This window comes from Drosophila willistoni (assembly GCF_018902025.1).
Source record: "Drosophila willistoni isolate 14030-0811.24 chromosome XR unlocalized genomic scaffold, UCI_dwil_1.1 Seg144, whole genome shotgun sequence".
Lineage (NCBI taxonomy): Eukaryota > Metazoa > Arthropoda > Insecta > Diptera > Drosophilidae > Drosophila > Drosophila willistoni.
In genome coordinates this window covers 6,212,639-6,237,650 of record NW_025814057.1, presented here as the reverse complement: position 1 = coordinate 6,237,650, position 25,012 = coordinate 6,212,639, and the positions used below count along the sequence as shown (strand labels likewise).

General features: G+C 37.8%; 9 protein-coding genes and 2 non-coding genes across 13 annotated transcripts; 4 read left to right on the top strand and 7 right to left on the bottom strand.

Moving 5' to 3' along the window:
- Positions 1-314: 314 nt before the first annotated feature.
- On the top strand, positions 315-1,976 carry LOC6638646 (zinc finger MYND domain-containing protein 10 homolog). Its single transcript, XM_002062049.3, has 3 exons — positions 315-1,257; positions 1,323-1,804; positions 1,873-1,976. The coding sequence occupies exons 1-3, from the start codon at positions 397-399 to the stop codon at positions 1,928-1,930; spliced, it is 1,401 nt and encodes a 466-aa protein (XP_002062085.1). The 5' UTR covers positions 315-396; the 3' UTR covers positions 1,931-1,976.
- Positions 1,974-2,865, bottom strand: LOC6638647 (40S ribosomal protein S12). The gene is made up of 4 exons (XM_023179165.2): positions 2,842-2,865; positions 2,709-2,751; positions 2,393-2,527; positions 1,974-2,330 (listed from the first exon to the last, which is right to left on the bottom strand). The coding sequence occupies exons 2-4, from the start codon at positions 2,723-2,725 to the stop codon at positions 2,063-2,065; spliced, it is 420 nt and encodes a 139-aa protein (XP_023034933.1). The 5' UTR covers positions 2,726-2,751; positions 2,842-2,865; the 3' UTR covers positions 1,974-2,062.
- On the bottom strand, positions 2,600-2,670 carry LOC6638648. The gene has a single exon (XR_049604.2). It is a non-coding gene; the product is annotated as a small nucleolar RNA U18 (small nucleolar RNA).
- Positions 2,866-3,223: 358 nt separating the features above from the next.
- On the bottom strand, positions 3,224-4,134 carry LOC6639511 (40S ribosomal protein S12). Its single transcript, XM_023180229.2, has 4 exons — positions 4,100-4,134; positions 3,966-4,008; positions 3,655-3,789; positions 3,224-3,593 (listed from the first exon to the last, which is right to left on the bottom strand). Exons 2-4 carry the CDS (start codon positions 3,980-3,982, stop codon positions 3,326-3,328), a joined length of 420 nt encoding a protein of 139 aa, XP_023035997.1. The 5' UTR covers positions 3,983-4,008; positions 4,100-4,134; the 3' UTR covers positions 3,224-3,325.
- Positions 3,858-3,928, bottom strand: LOC6639512. Its single transcript, XR_049605.2, has one exon. It is a non-coding gene; the product is annotated as a small nucleolar RNA U18 (small nucleolar RNA).
- A 675-nt stretch (positions 4,135-4,809) lies between the features above and the next one.
- Positions 4,810-8,374, top strand: LOC6639513 (adenosine kinase). 3 transcript variants are annotated; one of them, XM_023178945.2, is made up of 3 exons: positions 4,810-5,030; positions 6,697-7,180; positions 7,344-8,374. In XM_023178945.2, exons 1-3 carry the CDS (start codon positions 5,014-5,016, stop codon positions 7,878-7,880), a joined length of 1,038 nt encoding a protein of 345 aa, XP_023034713.1. In that variant the 5' UTR covers positions 4,810-5,013; the 3' UTR covers positions 7,881-8,374. The 3 variants fall into 3 exon arrangements, with proteins under 3 accessions (XP_023034713.1, XP_023034714.1, XP_002062088.2); XM_023178946.1 differs by lacking the exon at positions 4,810-5,030 and adding an exon at positions 5,194-5,219; XM_002062052.4 differs by lacking the exon at positions 4,810-5,030 and adding an exon at positions 6,569-6,625.
- Positions 8,375-8,941: 567 nt separating this feature from the next.
- On the bottom strand, positions 8,942-10,899 carry LOC6639514 (protein-S-isoprenylcysteine O-methyltransferase). Its single transcript, XM_002062053.3, has 3 exons — positions 10,497-10,899; positions 10,034-10,405; positions 8,942-9,423 (listed from the first exon to the last, which is right to left on the bottom strand). Exons 1-3 carry the CDS (start codon positions 10,752-10,754, stop codon positions 9,136-9,138), a joined length of 918 nt encoding a protein of 305 aa, XP_002062089.1. The 5' UTR covers positions 10,755-10,899; the 3' UTR covers positions 8,942-9,135.
- Positions 10,900-13,665: 2,766 nt separating this feature from the next.
- LOC111519300 lies at positions 13,666-16,382 on the top strand. The gene is made up of 4 exons (XM_023179378.2): positions 13,666-14,049; positions 14,331-15,230; positions 15,297-15,984; positions 16,056-16,382. Exons 1-4 carry the CDS (start codon positions 13,744-13,746, stop codon positions 16,346-16,348), a joined length of 2,187 nt encoding a protein of 728 aa, XP_023035146.1. The 5' UTR covers positions 13,666-13,743; the 3' UTR covers positions 16,349-16,382.
- LOC26530260 (zinc finger protein 660) lies at positions 16,331-18,222 on the bottom strand. Its single transcript, XM_015179208.3, has 3 exons — positions 17,865-18,222; positions 16,949-17,789; positions 16,331-16,888 (listed from the first exon to the last, which is right to left on the bottom strand). The coding sequence occupies exons 1-3, from the start codon at positions 18,145-18,147 to the stop codon at positions 16,504-16,506; spliced, it is 1,509 nt and encodes a 502-aa protein (XP_015034694.2). The 5' UTR covers positions 18,148-18,222; the 3' UTR covers positions 16,331-16,503.
- A 275-nt stretch (positions 18,223-18,497) lies between these two features.
- Positions 18,498-19,357, top strand: LOC6639286 (10 kDa heat shock protein, mitochondrial). The gene is made up of 3 exons (XM_002062057.4): positions 18,498-18,617; positions 18,777-18,938; positions 19,009-19,357. Exons 1-3 carry the CDS (start codon positions 18,615-18,617, stop codon positions 19,156-19,158), a joined length of 315 nt encoding a protein of 104 aa, XP_002062093.1. The 5' UTR covers positions 18,498-18,614; the 3' UTR covers positions 19,159-19,357.
- LOC6639287 (50S ribosomal protein L20) lies at positions 19,328-20,064 on the bottom strand. Its single transcript, XM_002062058.4, has 3 exons — positions 19,862-20,064; positions 19,587-19,795; positions 19,328-19,528 (listed from the first exon to the last, which is right to left on the bottom strand). Exons 1-3 carry the CDS (start codon positions 19,946-19,948, stop codon positions 19,372-19,374), a joined length of 453 nt encoding a protein of 150 aa, XP_002062094.1. The 5' UTR covers positions 19,949-20,064; the 3' UTR covers positions 19,328-19,371.
- Positions 20,065-25,012: the final 4,948 nt, after the last annotated feature.

Sequence of the window (25,012 nt, the reverse complement as noted above, 5' to 3'; positions counted from 1 at the left end):
ACACTCGAATTAAGTCAAGTCAATCGCTCTCATCGTCATCGACTAGAGATGTGCGAAAGATGAGTACAAATACCGCGAAGATTTTTCAATGTTTGTGATATATATCGCTATCGTTTCGAAACACTCGAATTAAGTCAAGTAAAAACGTTATGTTTAAATAACTTCTGATCTTGCCCATTTTATACTCTGATAATACTGTAATTTTTTTATGATTCCATATTCAAATATTTCCCATTGTCTATAGCTAAATATATTATGTTAGGAAATCTTAGCAACCTCGGATTGCCATGACAACCATTGAGTTAAATTTTGAATCCTTATTTGTCATTCATAATAGTCTACCGAACCAAAAGCAATCAGAAATCAAGAGAATTTTAATTTTTTAAATATTTTACTATGGTGAACTTTGTATATCCTGAGGAGCTCTACTTTTTTGTGGAGAGCATTCGCAGTTTCGAAGTTAGCCAAATAGGCAGCTCCAAATGGCTGGAGGTTCACGAGATGGTCATTAAACTAAGCCAACAGGCGGCCTTCGAGGTTGCCCAACATCGTGAGGAGGAAGTGAAGGAGTTTCTCATCTCCAGGGATAAACTGCGTTTGCTAATCCATGAGGCATACTGTGTGAATCTATGGAAGACACGAGTCCTACCACATTTACTGGAAATAGATCCCAATCCACAGGCAACATTTTTAATCTATACAGTGCTGTATCATGAGGCTGCCTTGGTGGCCCTTTTGGATCTGTGTCTCTATCATCCAAGTGGATGTGAGGTACTGCAGGAATCTGTACTAGATCTGATCGATTACTGTGCCCATTCAGTGAGCCAGGTGATTGGTTTGGTTAGCATGGGCTATCATGAGAACGAATCAAAAGTGGATGTCGACGAGGCTGTGCTAACCGAACTGGAGCGCCAGAAAAGAGATCTGATCTATAAGATTGGCTTGCGTTGCATCTCCATATTGAATTATCTAGCTGATAATGTTGCCCTACTGCATCTGAGTGCAGCCCGTCGTATGATGATTACCCATGATATACCATGGCTCGTAACCGATGTACTCTGCTTTCGTCCCTGGCAGCGTAAGACCAGCAAGGGAATTGAGAAATACATTGATGAAAAGTGGACCACTGTAGACGATGTGGCCAAGATAATAAAGCCCGAAGCTCAGGCTTGGTTTTGTGTCCGTCAATTAATACTCAATCCAGAAACAATGGAGAATTACACCCTCAATGAGGCACGTTGCAAGCAGTTGTCTAAGGTAAAGAAAGATCAGCCTCACTTCGCCCTCCTCCTCCTCTCAAATGCATTTCCTATCGTACTTAGCTCGTAGGTCTGATGAATGATGTCATACTGGATCAGTTGCCAGTGTTAATCGATTTGAAACAATTTCTCGGTCGCCTAACTCTTAGCGGTAATGTAGCGGATAAGTCACAAAATTTATTACTTGAAGATGTGCCACAAATCCAAGAGGACTTGCTCAAACAAGTTGAGCGCGATGGCGGATTCTATCAAATAGCCCAGGCCCAAGACTCTGTGTTCCTAAACACTAATCGAGAGGAAATCTGCGCCTTGGCCAGCAAATTGAGTGCAGCCTATAGCACAGATTTACTCTGCGAGTTGGAGCAGAACCTGGCCGATGGCAAGGTAGACGACAACGTCGATAAAGATGCTGAAGGAGCTGTCGGAGGTGCTAGCGTTGAAGGCAACGAGAATGCCACCAACTCCTCTACCAAATCTTGTCCCATATGCAAGGCAAAGGCCTCAAAGAAGTGCGCCAACTGCAAGCAGATTCATTATTGTTCACGGTAAGTCGTTTGACTACTTTATCTCTAGCTTAGGTTGTCAATTGGTTTTTTTTATTCTTCAACCACAGTGAATGCCAGCTAAAGGATTGGCCGCAGCACAAGCTCACATGTCTGGGCAAGGTTTAAATGCAAAAATATTTATCAAATGAAATAAAGAACATTCCAAAAATTACTTTATCTTTTCTTTTATTTTAGTCGCACTAGAAAACTAAAAATAAAACTTAGGTGGTCTCTCATTCAACAGACTTGACACAGTGTTTAACTGTTCTGTCTGAGATGGTCCTTAACCACATCTAAAGCAGGTGTTTCCTCACCGAAATCCTTGATGACCACCACAGAGCAACCGCAAACCTTACGTGGCTTACCTTCCTTGTCGATCTTGCACAAACCAGACCATTCGCCCAGCTTCTTGTGCGAGTCCACACGGATCAAAGGAATCTGATGCTCGTTGCACAGGGCAGTGACCAGTTTCTTGTAGTTGGGCTCATCGAAGGATTCAGCCAAAATGCACAGGACAGCTTGACGCCTGGAGAATACGACAATTAATAAACAAACTTTTCTTTTTTCAGTGCAGAAATGGTAACTTACTTGTCCAAAGCCTTGCAGGCCTGATGGATGCCATGGACTAAACCATCGGCAATCAGAGACTTCTTCAAGACTTCCTGGAGAGCAGTGTTAATGTCCATGGCACCACCCAAAACTGGGGCTGCAGAGGGCACATCTCTGTAAATGGAAAATAAATTTGATGTTAGCATTTTTTCAAACACAGTCAATTTGATCCTGAGTCAACTATTAAACAATCAGTAATTGGAAGATTTCTAATCAACGTAAATTCATAAACACGGACCAATTAATTTCATCAAGTTATTCCTACACAAAAAAAATACATCGAAATAGAACTTACATATCAACGTCGGCCATATTTTAGTGGTAGAGAATGCACAGCACTGAAAAAAGTAAACATAATGAACTTATTAATAAGGATGCCGGTTATTTTAACGGATTACTGTTTGGTGTAAATTGGAACACCTCCGTACCTTTAGACAACCGGAAAGAAAGAGGCAGAAAAGTTGCTAGCAATTAGAGATGAGAACTTTTTGACTATCGATATGTATCCAAAGACTGCCTGCGATAAATACCTACCTATCGCAATATTTATTTCTTTGAAAAATGCATCCCTGGTAATAGCTAGGGCTTCTACTAGGCGAATTAAAAGATACTCTACTCTGAATGCGTGTATATTTTTATGTTTACTATGTATGCGTTGTTGGTATACCATATCACTCTAAACATAAGTATAATACAAATGGCGTAGGACAGAATCTTCTCCTTATTTATATGCCAAGCTGCCTAGCATTTACTTTCTAATCAAAAAACTCTACCAAGTCATGGTAATAACTAATAAGAACAATACGAACATTTAAAATTTTAGTTTTTCTTTTATTTGTCTTGTATTTTTTTCAACTTAATAAGATGTAAAAAAAACATGTGGTCTCTCATTCAACAGACTTGACACAGTGTTTAACTGTTCTGTCTGAGATGGTCCTTAACCACATCTAAAGCGGGTGTTTCCTCACCGAAATCCTTGATGACCACCACGGAGCAACCGCAAACCTTACGTGGCTTTCCTTCCTTGTCGATCTTGCACAAACCAGACCATTCGCCCAGCTTCTTGTGCGAGTCCACACGGATCAAAGGAATCTGATGCTCATTGCACAGGGCAGTGACCAGTTTCTTGTAGTTGGGCTCATCGAAAGATTCAGCCAAAATGCACAGGACAGCTTGACGCCTAGAGAATACGACAATTAATAAACAACCTTCAATTTCTCAGTGCAGAGAGGGAAACTTACTTGTCCAAAGCCTTGCAAGCCTGATGGATGCCATGGACCAAACCATCGGCAATCAGAGACTTCTTCAGAACTTCCTGGAGAGCGGTGTTAATGTCCATGGCACCACCCAAAACTGGGGCTGCAGAGGGCACATCACTGTAAATGGAAAATAAATAGTTAGCATTTTTTCAAACAAAGTCAACTTGAAACTTATTCAACTATTAAACAATCAGTAATTGGAAGATTTTTAATCAACTTAAATTCATAAACACGGACCAATTAATTTCATCAAATAACTATTATAAAAACTTGTGCATTTAAATAAAACTTACATATCAACGTCGGCCATTTTTTAGTGGTAGAGGATGCACGGCACTGAAAAGAATAATCATAGTTTCATTAATATTAAAGATGCCGGTTATTTTGATAGATTAAAATACGCAGAATTTTGTAAACACATCCGTACCTTATTGACAACCGGAAAGAAAGAGGCTAGTCAGCTGCTATCATTTAGAGACGATTTTTTTTTTTACTCGGTTTGCTATCGATATACATATGTAATTTGTAGTTCGCAATTTGACAAGCCTAGCTTTTCCCAAATTTGGTAATTTACTTAATTTGGCGTGAATTCTTAAATGAAACTATGTGCATACCGATGTCAATGATTGGTTAGATGACTTTTAACACCAATATGTTTTAGTTGTGGATATGGAATTTGTTGCAATCCCCCTGTGATTATTTCGTTAACTTATTCTTAAAGAAGTTTGTTCTGTTTTTTTGGCACAAAATGTGTATTTTCTATCCATGTGTGTCTTGGGTTAAAGCATCAGGGAACCAAAATTATTTTCTTTCTTATTGTGGAATTGCCTAACTAAGTAACTATAGGATTGGCTTTAATTTTATTTGTTTGTCTTATGGTCTTATGGCTTTCAAAAAATGATTTAAATTTAAAACTGTTTGTGAATTGAAGTAAATCAGTTGCATTACAAATGTTTGAAGCGTGAATTGTTAACTTTCAATATATTTAGGTAATCGAATGAATATTTATTTAAAATCGTGTAAACATTACAAATTTGCGTATTTGCCAACACACAATTACTATTGTCATCTCTGATTGGTTCTCATATCGATATATATCGATATTAAATCGTAATAGCTATCGATTTATCGAAAATTCAACGGGCGCCTAACAGCTTTTCCTCCGCGCACACACACCAAAAGAAGCTAGCAAAAATTGAATAATTTTTATTGAATAATTTTAATTTATAGTGCAATAACTAATTATAGTTACGCCTTATTTATTAAAAGTAATAGAAGCCTTAGCTAAACAGTTAACAGTGCAATATCGTGTATATGTTTATATAAGAATACAACAACAATATGACGAACACGCTACAGTAAGTGGGAATATCTATTGTGGAGCCAAATGGTCCAAGAGGGATGGCGGTGGCGGTAGCGGTGGCCGTGTGGGGTCGGTCGGCTAGTGTGTGACGTTCGCTTAGTTTTTTATTAAAAAAAAAAACACACAACAACAAAAAGCACCATGTGCTCCCGTTGTGTATTGTGTCGCCATATATGCATGTGTTGTATGTGATTGCCTCCGTGTATATATATATATCTTTATACATATATAGTACATGTTTCATACGCATATATGTATGTATGTACATACATATATGCATCTAATTGCCGAAAATTTACGGCGGCATGTGAAAATCGTGTGCAGAAGCTTTAGCTTATGTTTATTTGTGGGCACTGTGTGTGTGCGTCCCTGTGTCTCTGTCCTTCTCTCTCACTCATTGCCTATATGAAAGCGCGCGTGCTTATGTTATTGTTGCTGTTTTTTTTTTTTTCTTATTGTTGTTATCTATTTGAACTAGCATTTTTTTTTGTTGCTGTTGCTGACCTGTTTGACATCGGGCCAAGAATGAATGAACAAAAAAAAAAGAACAAATATTTCATATGTGTGTCTGTATTTGTGTGGATTTTGGGCGTATTTACTACTTAAATCGAAAATTGAAAATATGCGGACTGATAAGCCGATTTAATTCTTGCCAAACAAATGGCAACGGAGCCCACCACCAACTACAATCACAACAACATGTGGCATAAACAACTTTCACACTGAAGTCCAATTTATTTAGCAATGTTTAATGGGAAAACAAGATCAGCTAAATTCAATTAGCATTGTATATACAGTTAAACTTTTAGTCATATTTCGAGTTCTAGATCCACCTGGAATAGAGTATACAGTGAGGGAAGCACAATCATGACCGTCTCTCGTTTTTATTTTTTGCATCCCATCGTTAAGTCAATAATTAAGTATACGCATGGTGTGACAGCCTAATTAATAACATTTGAAATACGATATAATGTTAGATAAAGAAAGTATTTAAACGTGGCTTGTGTCAAAATGTTTGTTCTCAACAGGTTAAAAGATGTTTGTTTTGATCAATTGTTTATTATTTATTATTTACGTGACGCTAACAACCTGTCAATCAAATATGTATGTAGATATATAGACAGACTATACCACCTGTTGCATTCCTATTAACCTTAGGAATACATTATAGACAGATCTAGACAATATTTTTTTCGGGTCCAATCGAAAAGTCAAAGACGGATATTTCGCTGGTGACTCGAATTCCAATGGATCATTGGTTATCGAGAGTATTATCAGAATAAATAAAGTAGACTAAAACAGTTGAATATATTAATTTTCTAGAATATACAAAGAGCCAAACTATTTTTAGGACCCAAGTGTATTGTTGTTGCTATTGCTGGATTTGACTTGGCCCCGGCTATCATTGCGGTTCATCGCCAACTGATAATTGTGTGTGGCTGGCTGGGTCGTCGTTAGGTAGTTCTGAATGGTCATTGTTGATTTTGATGTGAATCGCCAATTGAAAGCGTTAGTAGAGACAAGCCCTTGTCATCGAGCGGAGGCAGCAAAATTGTAGCACAAAATGAGCACAAGCAGCAACAATGTTAGGTTGTTTTTCCTGGTCCGGCGGATAAGATTTAAAATGAAACTAAAATTGACCGCTTCTTTTTTATTTGCAGAGAAGGTATCCTAGTCGGTTGCGGCAATCCGTTGCTGGATATTTCAGCAAATGTGCCCATGAATTTCCTGGATAGATACCAAATGAAAGAGGATGATGCCATTTTGGCCGAGGATCGACATATGCCCATTTATCGTGAACTTGTGGATGGCTATCAGGCGGAATTTTTGGCTGGAGGTTCGGTCCAGAATTCCCTACGTATCGCTCAATGGATATTGGGTCAACCGAGAGTTGCCGTCTTCTTTGGCTGTGTGGGCGAAGATGATTATGCCCAGAGATTGAAGGAGAAGGCCGCTGCAGCGGGCCTAGATGTCCATTATCAGGTGAATCGAGGTCAGCCAACGGGCACATGTGCGGTATTAATAACAGGCACACATCGTTCACTTTGCGCCAATTTGGCGGCTGCGAATCATTTCACTATCGATCATCTGGAACAGCCAGCGAATAAGGCTCTGGTGGATAATGCCAAATACTATTATATATCGGTATGTGACATGCAATTGATCATACATTACTATAGATGCAGCAGATCATTATAGATATAAGTAGGACTATGACTCATAGTCATTGATGGAGAGATTCATATTACATTTCCAGAACCTTTTCCTGCTAATTCATATTGCTTTTTCTTCCGATCCATCATGACAGGGCTTCTTTCTCACTGTGAATCCACCGAGTATAATGCATGTGGCGGAAACCGCTCATGCCAAGCAACGGCCGTTCCTAATGAACCTCAGCGCACCATTTATATCGCAATTTTTCATGGCACCGCTAATGGCCGCTATGCCCTATGTGGATATCATATTTGGCAATGAGGCGGAGGCTCATGCCTTTGCCACTGGCCAGGGCTGGCCAACGGATGATCTGCGCGAGATTGGCAAACGTATAGTCGGTCTGGAGAAACTAAATCCAAGTCGGCCACGCATTGCCATACTAACGCAGGGCTGTGATCCGGTGTTGCTCATTCAAAAAGATTCGGTTGAAGAGTTTCCGGTTACACGATTGGCGGTGCATGAGATTGTAGATACCAATGGCGCTGGGGATGCATTTGTTGGTGGCTTCCTGTCGCAGTTTGTGCAGGGTAAATCCCTGGATGTGTGCATACGATGTGGCAATTATGCAGCTGGTCATATAATACAAAATCCTGGCTGCACTTACTCCGGTTCACCGCAATTTGTCGAATAGAGCGAGCAGGAGATAACAAAAAATTGGGTGACGACAGACAGAGATAGCAACAGCGCAACGGATGTAACACAGGCACACACACACACACACTCTAATACTAACGTAGAGGCGCAGTTTTTTGCATATTAAGTTAATAATTTTCTACATAGAGATTGAATAAGACAATTTTTTGTTAACACTAATAATTTGATTGTACATAAAATACACACACACACACACACACACACACATACATACATATATATATATATATACACAACAAAAAAAAAACACATGTATACACACACACTATATATATATATATATATATATATATACACACTAACAAAATCATATATAGATAGAGCAATATTCGAATTTAAATTGATAATAAAACGAAAAGAGAATAATTAATAAACAAAAACAAAAAAAAAGACAAAAAAAAGAACTATGAAAACAAAAGAAACTACAAGAGACATCACATGGCAACATTTTTTGCACAATTTTAAAAATAATTCGTTTCACTTGTTATTATTTATTGGGCAAATCAGGGTTTCAAATTGATTTATTGTGGCGTGGATCACTAAAAGTTACATCTATAAAGATTCTCGAAATCAGATGAAACAGATAATGTTATAGATTCTTTGGCAGAACAAAGCTTAACAAAAAATGTCAAGTCAAAAAAAAGTAAATGACATTTTAAGAACTTTATAATAATAATTTATGCATTTTGTTAAGGCATGAAAGATAATTCTTTCATTAATAAAGTGAGTCACAAGATGATGATAAATGTGTTATCTTTAATTATCTAAAGAAATGATTTATCATTTATTGTGATTCATGTAAAACAAAGTCTATTATGATGATGCAAACAAAAAAAAAAAACAAAGTTAACTTGTCTCTGAGGTGAATTGAAAAAACATGATATTATTATTATTATTGTTGTCATAACTCCGATCAAAGGGCAATATTTGAAGGCCTTATCTAGAGTGATAAGGATCAAAACATCTGATTAGATTCCCAGTAGTTTTATGGCCATGTAGAGTTCAATTTCGACACAAAAACGAGATGTAATAACTTTGTTTTCTATGATTTATATGTATGTAAATTGTATATATTTATATATGTATTAATAGAACATGTTGTACATTGTGTAATTACAAAAGTTTCTGAATAGAGCTTACACTAGATTGTTTGTTTGAAGAATTTGTGTATCTGACTGATTTTTGGAAGAAGATTCCATTGGGCCCATTGAGGTCGTCACCGGGGCCATGGGCTATTCAATTAGATAGCCCTTGATGAAGGGCAGACCCGTTGGCACACGTTTCTGATAGCGTACATAGTCCGATTGAAAGAAATTAAGCAACGAATACTCCTCAACATAGATGCGATCATGAAAGAAGAGCCAACTGACTAAAGCATAAAGGCAGACACAAATCGGATTCATTAAGACAATTTGTGTGCCAATTGACCACCAGAACCAGCCAACATACGACGGATGCCGACTGTATGCATAAATGCCATGTGTAATGAGCTTATGATCCGTCTGCTTTTCATCTTGAACCTGCAAAAAAGAAAGAAAAATAAGCATAATTTCCTTAAGTCTTATTTAGCAATCCTCCTCTTGCCCTCAATTTATTCAAGTTATCTTCAATTAGTGAAATCATAGAAACATTGTGTCACTATACAAAGGTATGCCATCGGAAAGTGATAATAAAAAGAGTATTAGATAAAGAAAACCATGATGAGGCAATAAAAATGGCATATTGCATATTGAAACTTCCCAAGAATTTAGGTTTGTTGATAAGGTAGCTACATATTTGGTCTACATTTTTGTTATACAATTATACATATTTTCTGTCAAATGCTATTTCAAGTCGCCCGTGTGTCTACACTTGTTTCTAGAAAGAACATGGCTACCTTTTTAGACAGAATAAGTGAAAAAACCGAAATGTGAATAGCTCGCGTTAAAATACTTCATTTAGATACTAATTACTAATAATGTAACTAGAAAATGCCAATTATCTTTTGAGTTAGTATACAGAAAAGTCGTAAAAGTCAGACAACATGAAATTAAGTTGGTTTTAGAAAACATTAAGTGTGTGAAAAGGTAAAGGTTAAAGTATTTTTCAATACCAATTTATGTCATAAACTGTTATATTGGGGATACCCACCAAATGTGTAAAGCTCCGTCCGGCTGTGATAATTGCAGTCTTCCTTATCAGTTCACCGATAATGCATATTGCCACGCCCACTAACCATATATAGGCATAACGTTTGAATTCGGGCAGAAAGAATAATTCTAATACGAATTCAATCCAACTGGCTGCTGCTGCCAGACCATAATGCACTGAGTGATTGAGCATAAAACTGTCAATTGACAAGGTGCGCGGATTGGCCCAGGCAATGACCAAGAATTCGGAATAATGAAAAAATGCCATGAAGCAGCCATAGACACCAAATTGCTGCCAAGGTTGGGGGGCAAAACAAATGACTAGAATGCTGACCGCCTCGGCAAATCCCAGAAATGAGGCCCGTATGGCCACCTAGAAAAAGAAAGCGAATGAGTCATAGTCAAAAGGAATACACATATATGTACATATGTATTTAGAATAGTTTTTCCGATCGTACACACACCTGATAATCACTATTCCTAAGTAAAAATCGTATTATCATATTAATTAACGCATAATAAAGTACTGGACCCCATAGGACGGCACCCCAGACATTTGGCACAATGCCAAAATGGATTTGTAGCACGGATGGCACAAGGATCAGCAGGGATGTGGCCAGGAAACAGTTAAGACTGAGCCGACCTTCATAGCAAAGGCCATAGCCGCTTCCACTGCTGTTCGATGATGACGCCGTTGGTGGGCGTTGATTGTTTGCACACATTACAACTAAATCACAAGGATATTTGTGCTGCTCTTGGCTGCGATAGCTTGGATAAATTAGTTTTTCACAACATTTGTTTGTCTCAAAAAATCAGGAATAATGTAAATAAAAACAGCTACCGGCTAATATCGATAAATTCGGACAGCTGGAGATATTGTGGATATCGATAGATATGTGTATATCGATAAGTAAATAAACATAAACAAATTCAGTGACATTGTTATCATGTCCACAAATAAGAATAAAAGAACGAGAATGGATCATCAGGTCAAGGTAGAACCCGAGGAATCTTTTATGGAAGATTCACAAATAGGTGAAGATTATTTTTATCCGGATATTGTGAAGCAGGACATGGACGAAACGGAAGATGCCGACGATGACGAAGATGCTGACGACGATGAGCCGACTTCAGAGTTGGAAAATTATGATTTAGAATCACTTACCACAAAGCAAAGGCGTTATAGCAACAAGGGTAAGTAGCCCACTCTAGAAAAGTTTACATAATTGACTGGATAAATCTTTTCTCCTGATTTCAGACCATCTCGAATTCGTGATGCAGCAAATCACGAAAAACATTTACACATTGTCGCCTCGCCGGAAGGGAAGAAGTTTCGTTTGGACCATATTATCAGAAATCATTAAGGATGATGACAGTACTTTGAAAGGATATTTATATTGCCGCTCATGTAAAAATGTTATTAAATACTCACCAACACAATCTTCAAATTTAAGTCGACATAAATGCTGTCAATCCCTTCGAGATTCAATCTCTCAAAAGGGATTTTCACCTCTGGACAAAGAGGCTGCCATTGATTCCTGCATGGCCTGGATAAATGAGGATGGCCAAGAAGTTTCAGCTATCCATGGCTCCGGTTTTCTCAAATTGGCAAAGTTTTTCCAATATATTGGAGCAAAATATGGGAAAGATGTGGATGTTAATCGTCTGCTTCCCGAAGCAACAATGCTCTCCCGAACAACGCTCAAATTGGCTGAAGTAAAGAAACAGCAAATGAAAGACGAGATTGCCGATATTGTCGACAGTGGCAGAGCATCGGCTACAGTGGAAATATGGACGGATAATTATGCGCCCAAGAATCTAATGGCAGTTACATTGCACTACGAAAAAGATTTGAAACTATTTAACATTATTTTGGGATTGGAATCTTTAGATTTGGAACACTCCACTGCTGCATACATTTTCAGCAAGTTGAAAACATTATTCAGTGAGTTTGGCATAAACAATATGAAGAGAATCAATTTTGTAACAGACCGAAAATCAAATGTTGTAAAAGCTCTGGACGCGAATATTCGTTTGAATAGCAGTAGCCATTTATTGGTGACCGTCCTAGAAGATTCTTTCAGGGATATCTCCGACATAACAGATTTACACGAGATGTGCAAAGAAATTGTTAAGTGCTTGAAGAGAGCCAACTTAGATCATCAGTGGCTAACATCTATGGAACATCAAACGCCCTTATATTGGAATTATAATTTTACTGGTTTCAAGTCTATAATAGATCATTGCTTGGAAATTAACAAGATTCTCAAGGAGAAAGATCCAACGAAACGTTTATCGCAGAGTGTCATTTCAACGTTAAGGCAGCTAGTTGATTTGTGCAATAATTTGGAAATTATATTCAAAAAATTGCAAATTTCCGAATCTCCCTCCTTGTGCTTCGTTATACCGTCAATTCAAAAAGTTAAGCATCTGTGCTTGCCGAATGAAACAGATGTGCATTCCATTATATTATTGAAAGGCAAAATCATTGATAATGTTGATAAAACTTGGCATTCAAATCTAAGTCAATGGCAAAAGGCAGCATATTTTCTGTATCCACCAGCCTTGAAGATGCAACCAAGCAATTTAAATGATATTAAAAGTTTTTGCATTTCACAAATTTGCAATCAATATCAAAATGAATCCGGAAAGGATTCAACTAGTCACCACTCGGATACACAATCTTCAGGGGCTGAACGCAATTCTTCATCAACAGCACAGGAATCTGTGTTTTTCTTTTTCCCCCAATTGATCAACAAAAGCGCAAAAGACATTGAGAAAACATGTGCAGACGAATTTGATAGATATTGTAATGAAAATGTGAAAATTACTAAAGATTTTGATGTATTCAAATGGTGGAAATCAATGGAAAAGGTATATCCATTTTTAACGAAATTTGCTCTGAAAATTCATTCGATTCCCGCTTGTAGTACACCTGACAACGTGATACCAGTTATAAGGAAAAAAATTGGACCCAAATTTGTGGGTGGCACATTATTTTTGCATTCATACTTTAAACATTTTGAAAATTAATCCGTTTAGATTACTATATGCATTTGTAAATGTTAATACATAGTTTGATAACTCAATGTTGTATCTCTTACATGTAAACTAATGGTGGACTAAATATAAGTGATTAATTTAAACCTAAAAAATGCGTTAGTTTGTAAAAAATTGGCAGAGCCTTGCACATCAACTGCATCTACACATAGTGGTCTCCTGGAAGGGATGATTATTCGCAATTTATTCGAGATTCCATCGGATTCTGATGAAGAAGGCGACTGCATCATTTGCAAAAAACAATTACCTGTGAAACCTAACAACAACTGTCATTCATTGCAGTGTTTCTGCACATTACACATGTGTTTACTGCGAATCTGATGAATTATATTATTTTTCAACATAAATAAAAGTTATTTATAAATGTTAAACAATTTTATTGAGACTGCTTATATAAATTGGCTCAGAAATTGGCACAAAGAGCACTAAATATTTTAAAAGCCAACAAAAATCATTTAAAAAAAGCAATACAAATTTAACTTTTGTGTAGAAAACAAAATTCTCGAATTTAAATGGGCCGCCCAACGGTTTAGTTTATCGAAATTCACTTTGAAACTTATCGACATCGACCCTGCGCAAACAATAAACAATTTTAGATGGGAAAATGTTAATTGCCTTTCGTTCTCATGAAGCCAGCAATAGGTGGACACCATGAGCGTAGGCAACATCAAGACCGAGCCCATGGATGGACATGGAATACCGCCATCCCTGAACATGGACAATTTGGATGTAAATCTTGTTAAATCTGAACCGGAGCAGGACTTTGAAGAGGACACGGATGTTGTAGATGTGCCTATGGACTATTATTTCTATAACGAACAGGAGGTGCCTAGTGAAGAAGCTGAAAATGTAACCACAACGACAACCACAATGGCCAGTAAAACGGGTAAAAAAGGCAAACGGACCAGTAAAACGAAGATGCCGGGAATATTGAAATTTTTTGGTAACATCGAACGGGTAAGTGTACGCACACACACACACACACACACGCATACACACGCTCGCGCGGAGGGAGAACAGTGGGGAGGAATAAGGTTAAACTAATTAGCATTACTTTTCTAATTACATCTGAGAATTGAATTAATTAATGAAGCAGTCAGTGTACTGCGCAATTTGAATTCTTTGATTAACGAAAAGAAAATATAACAGTCTGCCATAAATGCAATTAATTTGCTCAAAAGCTAATTACTTGAGTAATTAAAATGATTACAGATAAAGATATTGATTTCTCCTTGCAGGTGGGCAATTCTAGTGGCCGAAGGGGCGTGATTAGTGCCTCTTGCAATGCTTGTCAGTCGCGAATTCGTGGTTCCATGAGTGTCACATCGAATTTCATAAAACATTTGCGCACCAAACACTTTGATCTTCATGCGGCATTCATAAAGAGCAAAAAACTTGGACATTCTGACAGTGGCACCACCAGCAGCAGCATCACTACAATATCGACAGTGAATAGTTTCAGTGGCGATGGCCACATGGAAACTGCTGCCCTAACCAGCAGCGACTTAAATTCATTTGATAATCGAATTCTAGACTATATAATAGATACGGCAGCTCCTATATCCACTGTGGGACGTTCTAGTTTTCGTAAATTGTTTAAGGGCACGAATTTAAGGGTAATGAATTGCTCAAAACTAATCGAACGACTAGATGATCGTTTTGTTCAAATGTCACAATATATTAAACATATAGTTTGCCAGCAAAAATATTTGTGTACTACAGCGGATATTTGGTCAATTGGAGAGAGCAATTTTCTGGCTTACACAGCGCATTGGTTGGATGAGAAATATGATAGGCATTCGGTGGCGTTGGCATTTAGGAAACTTCCTAATAATGATGATGATCACAATGAATTGCCCATATTAGATGTGATAAAGAATTTAAATTCGGAATATGATATAAATAGTTCGTTAATTGTGTGTACAATGACGAACAATAGTTTAGGAAACTATTTAAATATATTCCGTCAGTTTGGTATTGATTATCAGCATAGTAATGAAATTAAGACTATTAAAGTACAAAGTAAAACTCTATGCAAACAGATCGAGTGCGCCAGTCATAGTCTAAATTTATTAATATCAATCGATTTCATCGATATTATAAGTAAGGATAGAAACCTACGAGAAACCCATATGCAGGTAAATTTATAGTGATATCTGAAATTAACTATCGATCGACTACTACATTTCTTCTATATGTTTCAGATATTTCAAAAATTAAGTCACATTTGGAGGAAATGTCAAGAGCTGTGGGCCTCTGAACATTTGGGAGAATCTTTGATTACGCCAATTGTAACCAAATGCAATTCCATTTACGATGCTATTTGTTGTATAATAACCCATAAAGAACAATTGCCAGAAATATGTGGCCAATTGGATTTACCTGATATAACATTCACAACGAATGATTTAGAATACTTAAACGAATACCGTACATTAATGAGTCCGATTGCAGCTACCATTGAGTTTTTAGAGAACGAAAGTAATCTATATTACGGCTGTCTTATTCCTGCATTGACCTCATTGTATGTGAAACTGAAAAGAATCTCAAAAGAATCCCCAGATATCAAAGTGTTGAAGAATACAGCAATTGAGTTCCAAGATGTATTAAAGAAACGATTTGCAATCTATTTTAATTTAACCGAAGATGCCCATCAGGCAATAATCGCTGCAGTTTTATGTCCCAGCCTAAAGATGCGTTGGTTCAATGCCTTGGCCAATATTTGCCGGAATGGCTGTAAGGCAGACGACATACATCGAATAGTTATAGCTGAGGCTGTACGATATGCCAAATTGACAGATAATGATAATACAAAATTGATGAATTCCGAGCAATTCAGTGCCACGCCCAGGCAACAGGATTGTGATGATTTCTTTGAATTTGAAGATGTTGGTAAGATGATTTTCAAATCGATGGACTTTTTGATTGATTGTAATTTTGAAATATTATTCCTTTGATTCCAGATGAGACATCAGACGATACAAAGTCATCAAATCTGGCCGATTTGGTGAATGTGCAATTTCAGAGCTATTTACGTGATACGGGCACAACATTCGATATATTAGATAAATATCCGCTACTACAGGATTTGTCTATGAAATTCAATACGCCTTTGCCCTCGCCGGCGCCGTTGGAGCGATTGTTTTCAATTGATACAATAGGCAGTCAATGGAGAAGATGTGACCAATCATCGGACTATTCAGTTGAACGATTACTCTTAATAAAAGCAAATGGTGGCTTGGTGAATAAATTATAATTAAAACTTACTAGAATATTTATCATCCTATTTACATTTGCTTTGTTTAATTACCAATTGGAATCTATCTAACTTTTAAACTATCTGTTTCACTCTATCTCATGGAGCTGACCATGAAGTGAATTTGTTATGCATAAGTATATTATGTATATAACTTAACTCATCATAATAGCATCATGTTCCGCTTGCAGTTGGTCCAATTTTGGGCATTCTTTAATGTGTTGCCACAGTTGTACGGTCTTAGGATGCTTCCTCAGACAGTAGGGACACTTGTAGGGGCAGACACCGTCATGTGAACGCATATGGGAAACTAAATGATTCCTTTGGCCATATGCCTTCGGGCACACGTGACATTTGTAGGGTTGCTCTATCGAGCAGAGCATACGCGTATGATTGTTATAGCCTTGTTTATTTGTAAATTCCTTGCCGCACAGATTACACTTGAAGGGCCGATATCCGGTGTGCCATCGTTTATGGACCATTAGGTGATATTTCTGTTTATATGGTATTCCGCAGATCTCGCAAACGAATTTTAAATTACTATGAGGAGAGAGTATTAGATGGGGAAAAATCATTTATATCATATTTAATTTAACTTACTGATTCTCGACGAATTTGTCTACCATGCTATCCCCTCCTTGTACTCCTGCTTCGGGATCAACATCAGCATCCAGATTTTCTACTTTTAATGCTCTGTCTACTGTCGTTGAAGGTTCTTCGCTGTCTGAGGCAGGACTGGGCTTGGGCTTCTTTGACTTTGTTCTGGATTTGTTCTTGCTACTGTGACTTTGCAAGTGTTTCTTTAGTTGATCTCGCCGAGAATAGGCCCTTGGACAAAAATTACACATATAGGGTCGATCGTTATCATGAAGACGCAAATGAGCTCGCAGACCAGCATTACGGGAAAATGTACGTGGACAATATGGGCAACGAAACGATCCATGCTGTGCCATATGCAACAGACGTACATGTTCGTTTAACTGAACCTCAGTCGTGAAGGACTCGTTGCAATTGTCGCATGAGAAACATCGCTTTTGATTTTTATGCGTATTCATGTGCATTGTAAGATTCTGCGGATATGGAAAACTTCTGTGACACAGGTCACATTTATAGGGCTTCTCATTTATGTGCTGACGCATGTGTTTCATCAACTCTGTGAAATTCCAGCAGAGCAATCCGCACTTGGAGCAGGTGCAGTCTCTGAGGGCTGACATGTGGCTTTTTTCATGCTGTTTCAGTTCGCGTTTATACTGGAATCTGAGTGGGCACACCTTGCATTTGAAACGCTTATAATCTATTTGTTGGCATATGTGACCGGTTAGTTCGAGATCGGTTTGGCAGGACTGACCACATTTAGAGCAGACCTTTTGTGGTCCCATCAGTTGGTAGCTAATATCCTCAGGATCTTCCTTTTTGCAAAATTCCTCGTCCACCATTAGCACTAGACAAGGTGGAATACCAATTAGTTTCCCTTTTCTTACATGTACTTATGTGTATATATAAATTTAATGATTACCCTCAAAGAACTCCGTCGTTTGCTCAGTCTTCACATTTATTTGAGGATCCAATGTTGATCCGTTTAAGGAAAAGGTTAGCTCTTCTCCATAGTCGACTTTTTCTGTTTTGATTACTCTCTCATCCAGTTCGAGCTCCACTTTAAGCAATCTCTCAGAGTTCCTTTTTTCCCCGGACAGGCATATTTCACTGTCCTCTTCCTTTACAATTTCCATAAGCAAGTCATTTGACTCCAGTGAGGAATCATCTACGTAAATGATTGGTTCCGTCTTGATCTGGGCCATGATCAGACTTTAATATTTTGTTTTATATCTGTTTTTATTCCGTTTTTAGTGATTGTGAACAGATCTGACTGAATGTCGATAACAAGATCGCTAGAGATGGGTAATGGTATGATCGTAATTCAGTTACGATCTTGTCAGTGAAGAAATCTATTTAACGAACTGAAAAACACATTTTGTGCCTTGGTCTTCAAACATTCATGCAATCTTCTTTTTTTTAAATTTAATTCCACATAAAACACTTATGGGGTTAAAAAATAATATTTGAATTTACATTTTGAATACGATATTAAAATATTTAACGTATTAATCGATATTCCTATCGCTGGCAACAATAAAACGATAGGTCGATTCCTCTTGCATTGCTAGAAGTTACGCCGGACCCGGACCGCCCGCACGTGTGTTAAGCTTGCACTTTAATTGAATATTAATTCCTAACATCATCCAGTTTGCATTTAAAAATCTTTAATATGGTAAGTTAATTGGATGATTAAAGGAAGTATACTTTAATACATGCAAAGACTAGAGCCGTAGGCATCAAGGCCTTCGCGAAGTTTCTAAAAGGCTTTTGCCGGGTGTTTGGGTGATTGTGTAACACTTCATTCATTAAACTCTAATATGTGAAATTGTAGGCCGCCGCTATCAAGAAAATCATCCCAATGCTGGATCGCATCCTAATTCAACGTGCTGAAGCTTTGACCAAGACGAAAGGCGGCATTGTTCTGCCAGAGAAGTCGGTGGGCAAAGTTCTCGAAGGTACAGTGGTGGCTGTTGGACCCGGTACCCGCAATGTTGTAAGTTTTTTGATTTCATCATATCAATGCCATATGGATCATCTTTATCTTTGATTTGCATCTCTTTTAGACAACTGGCAACCACATTCCCATTGGCGTAAAGGAGGGCGATCGTGTCTTGTTGCCCGAATTCGGTGGCACCAAAGTCAATCTAGAGGGTGATGATAAGAAGGAGTTCTTGCTTTTCCGTGAATCTGACATTCTTGCCAAATTGGAATAGAGTGTCGGAGAAAAAGAGAGCGGAGGAGAGGGCAGATGCTGGCACATGTCTCATAATTCTATGAATTCTATGTTTTTCTAATAGTTATCCAAAAAAAAAAGAAACAAAAATGAATAAAAATCCCCGGTTGCAATATTTTTGTTTGCATAAATGGAAATAAAAGCTCGAGTTACTTGTTAAAAATAAACAAAAACAGGAAGTCTATATTTTAAATTAATCCAATTTTAAGTTTGACAGTCCATAGACCTGATTAAAGGCAGATCTTTGCTTGATATCTGGAAACCCTTCAACTGCGGCACGTTCGCGGGATATTCTAACGAGCGCCTCAAATGAACGCGGCTCCCAAATGGCTAGATCGGCGAGCATTTTTCTGTAATGGCAAAACCAATTAGTATTATATTTTCGGTGAATTTGTATATTCAACTCACTTGTTTAGTAGTACATCTGTCCTGGCCAGACCCTCCTTAAACGCCTCTAAAGGCAAACCATATTGCTGGCAACCGGCTTCCACTCGTGTTGTCCACAATTCGGTCATGTCTAGTTTCTTCAGTTTACGTCCTTTGGTGGCGTAGGCCAAGGCTCTGTGTACACTGCGTATGGCAAAGGAGTACACATTGCGTGTACGACTGCGATAGTGCTGAAAGGAATAACAGAATTTGGTTTTATTACTATTATTGTTTTTGGTTTTCTTTTGGGTTCTTACCGCAGCCAGTTTGAAAATACGACGTTTGCGCCAGAACTCATCAGGACCACGAGCTCGCACCAGTAGTGGAATATTTAGAAACACCATGGTTAATTATTTTTCAAGGCTGGGCGTTGATAGTAACAGTTTTTAATTAAATACAAAAGGTTTTTCTAAATTTTACATAACCTACACCTGCACAATATTGCCACAGCTGACTATCGATAGGAAGAATATCGACTAGTTATCGGAGTTCCATACGAACAGCTGTTGTGGCGCCCAGTTTCAAAAAAAGAAAACGGACCGGTAGTGGTAGAATGTAAACAAAGGCGACCCAAAACAAATTTCCATGTTACGTTCTCTCACATAAATTGCCAATTTTGTAAATGGCTACCGCCCAGCGAATTTCAAAGCTTCTGGCATTCCAATGAATCTGATTGCCAAATGTTTTACTTGTCAAAATTACTAATTGCAATTGACTTTGTCAGATTGAGAGAGCCTTTAAGTAGCAATCTCACTTCACTTCCATTTCTACCCCATTCTGCATTTTCATTTCCGACCTCTGGCCTTCGTTTTGACCAATTCCCATTCATCGAGCTATTATCCTAGATAAAAGGCGCTTACAGCCATGACAACACAAAAAGGAACTGTGCACCTCGAGCTGTCGATGAAATGAAAATGCAACTAAGAGCTGTGTGACTCTGAGGTTGCTAGGATATTGAGGTGGCTTTTCCATTTCGGTTAACCGCAAATGGCTATTGCTTTCTCTTGCATCTTACCAATGGGGGCGGGGCCGGGGGGCTGGGCCCATACACAAATATGTTTCTCTTAAAATGATTGATTTTCAGGCATTTATTGTTCTATTTATTTAATCTTAAAAATTGCAATCATTTTAATCTATGAAACAACAAGAACAAAAAAAAAAGGAAACGAAACTTAAATGTTTCCTGGACAAAGGGTAATTGGTTTGTAAGCGAACTAGTTGTAATAAAGGTGTCCAAGCGCCATTGCCAATGCCGTGGCCGTTGTTTTTGCTGTTGCTGTTGCTGTTGCCGCTGCTCCTGCTGACTCAACTTAATTGGCTCACGCGGCGCATACTTAATGCGCTTAGAATGAAGGGAAAACGAGAAATAATCTCATCCTCTTCCTCTTCCCTATTGCCCCACTGCCCATTGCAGAAACGTTGCTTTTGTGATTCGCTTCAATTAAGTAAATCCTGAAATGAGCAACATTTAACCCCAGCTGCACTTTGAGTCGCTCTTAAGTAGCAACGATTTCACATTTAATTTTAATTCGTTTTCTAAGTAAATTGGGTGTGAAAATAAGCCCCGATTTGTATTTGTTACATTCTGTCTTGCGTTGCCTGTGTGTATGTAAAAAAATTATTCGTTATCCACAATCGTTTCCTTTATCCCCGACGGAACTACTTTTTAGTATTGCTTCATCAGGGGGAAACTCGACCTACGTCGGGGTTCGAACTCGAGAACAACAGAATTGTAGATTTAGTAGGTCTCCACTGAGCCACCTGTGTGTATGTGTGTGTGTGTGTGTGTGTGTGTGTGTGTGTTAAGTGAATTAAATTGAAATTTGTAAGACAATTTGCACTTTGTATTAAGATAGGTAGTATTATTAATTATTTCAACAAAGCCTTTGTGTCTCTTATAGATTTTGGTATTTTGTTTTATCATTTGGAATTAATTCACAAAAATTTCGGTTGACTGAAACAAAACAATATACGAATTAAGGTTGCATGGAATTTATACTCAATTCGGCTACTTACCTCTAAGCTGATATTCCATTAGAAGCATGTCACAAAAGGTGTTCTCAATTTACTTGATTTTGGTTAATTTACTCTCAAGTTATCTCTAAGATATGTATTTGCCTACATACATATATAGCGTATTTTCTTACAGCCATCGCCTCCGGACATTTTGGGATGGCAAATTGAGCGTAAATCTACAAAAGTAAGGCAAATTTCTGGACTTTCACTGATATACTGAAGTGTTTTGCTTTGCCAAAACGCTTCCGGCAAAATTTAATTAAACATGGAAAGCGCAAAAATTTAAACGTTTAATTGAAAAACTTTAAATTGTCAAGTCCCGAGAGGCAAACACCAAAAACATATAAACGACACTTTTTAGTTTAGGCGATGGACGTACAGACGGACGGACGGATAGACGGAAAGACAGACGGTCGGAAGGCGGCGGCAACTTTTTGACGAAAACTCAAACGAATTTTTTGAGTGACAGTTTTCGCGGTGTTTCTGTTGTTCGCTCTGCAAATAAATTCCCATGCCCATGCCAAAAACACAACAACAAAAGCCGTAAAACAAAAAAGAAGCTCTGTGAAAAATTATGACAGAGAGAAAATCACTCATACGCATGGTGTACGGGGGCAAAGATAAAATGGGTAGACACAGAGATGGCAACAGAGTAAGGGTATGTATATGTATGTATGTATGTGTATGTATGTCTTTTCTGTTCTGCAAGTAATTGACACGTGATAATTTAATTAACGCACCAACCGAGATACATACATACATACATACATACATAAATATGTGTGTACATAAACCCATAGCTATGTGCCTAGTTATTATAGCTAGCTAGTAGCTAGCCTACCAACGAACATGGCAACCAAACAAGTAACACCCATCGTTGCAGGCCAAAAGAATAATCAACATCGAGGCCCCCCAAAAGAATCCCAGAAGGAGTCGGCTGTCTGCTCACTCACTAATTGGGGGCAGCATCCATTGTTCTGACTGCCATTCATTGGCCACATTTGCCCCGGGAGCCACACAGGACCCTGGCTCGAAGAGACTTTGAGTGTCTCTTAATTACTGTGTGCGCGTGTTGGCAAAAGGGATTTTCCTTCTCGATGATGACGAGTCAACCATCTCCGACCCCACGCGCAAGGCTTTTGTTATATCAATTTTGCGTGTATTTCCACCTTTTTCTTTTTTTTGTTCTTGTTGTTGTTGTTTTTTTGTTTTCTGTTTTCCGCTTGTGGGTAGGAAGGGCGTCAAAATATGCAAAAATAATTGACATTAGCTGTGGGCTCTAATGTTGTTAGTTATCATAAATTATGTAATTAAAATTATCCCAAAAATAATACCAGAATATAATTTGTATAAATTGTATCTATTTATGCATATTTATGCCAAAGCCATGTAAAAAAGCTGAAGAAAGCATTAAAGTAACTAAAATCGTTTCTAATTTAAGACAAAAGAAACCGAATTTTATGAAAAATTTTAAATTTTAACAATTTACTGTATTTTTTGAGATAGTTATGAAAACATCATTGCTTAGCAGTGATAAGGCAACCGAATTTTCTATAAATAATACTAAAAAACAAATGATGGTTAAGCTCCTTCAACTTTTGAAAGGACTCAAATTTGCATAGTCTTTCCTAAGGAATTTTTGAGTCTCAACAAGCAGAGAAATATAACGCGCATTTCGGTTTTTTTCTTTGTAAGTGATACCCATACACACATACACAAAGGGATACCTCGAATTTCTGCTACATTCGCAGATTGTGGTTGTATGCCTTTTATTTTTAGGTTTCTGTTTTAATAGCCCACTTTTTTTGGGCGCTGCGCCAACCACCTGTAAAGGAGCATGGCAAACACACACAATCATACACACAAACACATATCCTTATGTTCGTTTCTCGTCGACAATGTGTCTCAGGTGCGAAATATCAACGGCGCATTACTGTGGCCATTGCAGTTGTCCATAATGGTTTGGCTTTGGCCATATAAGCCTCGACAATGGCGCAAAGCAGCCATTTTCCCGCAGGACAATTGTCCTGGCTTGGGGTTATAAACATTAACAGCATGCGTTTTTATCACAAGCATATTTGAATGATCTTTTTTTTTTCTTTTGGTTTGCTCTGACTTGAATTGACAAAAACCTGAAATACAACAATTGTTTAATAATAATATACATTTGCTTGTCTACTCAATTATCTACATTTGAATGTGACATTTTATATTCACTTGACATTTTATGTCTCATTTGTCAATACCCTCTAATCATTGAAGGATTAAATGGGTGTTAATGCAATTAAATCGATTTATGATTTATTCTGTATCACATTTACTTCACTTCGGAGATGCATAAAGCATATGCAGTAACGTTTGCGTGCAGTCTTGACAGGTAGATAAGCATCCTGAAAGCAGGATCAATTGCTTGAGAGGGCATTGGGATATATAGGGCATCTTGACGTCGTCGCTTGACGCATATCGAGTGGTGCTTCTCCTTCTCCTCCTCCTCCTCCTCCTTCTACCCGCTGTCAGGGCTTGTCATTGCGCTGATCCGTTAAGTAACCAATATGTATACTCGATTTTTATTGTTTGTCATATTGTGTATCTGTGTGTGTGTGTGTGTGTGCCTGAGAGTTGCTGTTCTTGGGTTTCCTTTTCGTTTCCTTCCATCAGCAGTAAAACTTCAGCTGAAAATATGAAACAAACCAAAAAATAAAAAAATAAAAGCAAAATAAAGCCAATGAAATCGAAAAGAATTGCTCATGGGTTGTGTGGGGTTCGAGTGTAATACTTTTGAAATTGGCCTGAAATCTCAACATTTATTTTACCCACTTAGTTGAAATTAGCTTGGGCCGCTTGGGCGCCACCGAAACCCACCTAACCTTCTCTTACCACATACATTGTATCGTCTTCACAGTTGCAGTCGCCTTTTTCTTTTATTTCAGTTCTCTGGCTTTTGTATATATTGCCTGGGATTTTGTGTCTTTCATTTGCGGTTTGGGTATTGTGTGTTTTATGGTTATCATAAGATTTCCTTTGCATTGTTTTTTTTTGTCGGCTTGGAAAGTAAATTGCAAAAAAATGTTTGCGAAATATAAAAATAAAACGGTAAACCCTTTGAGACCAACGAAAATGAAATGTAAATTGAAAAGAAACGTATTAATCGATATTAATTAAATATCGGTTATGCTAACCATCTCTGGATGTACAAATACATGCACACATGCATATCCCCAAACATGCACACACTTTGAGTTCTCCATTTCTGTTCTTCTTTATTTGCCTTTGCCGTTTAACGCTCTCTTGATCGTGTGCTCTCTCGCTCTCTGCATCCCCGTTAAACTTTTTTTCAGTTCTAATATGGCGTTCGCTTGTGAAATTATAAATTTTTATTCGCATTTAAAATC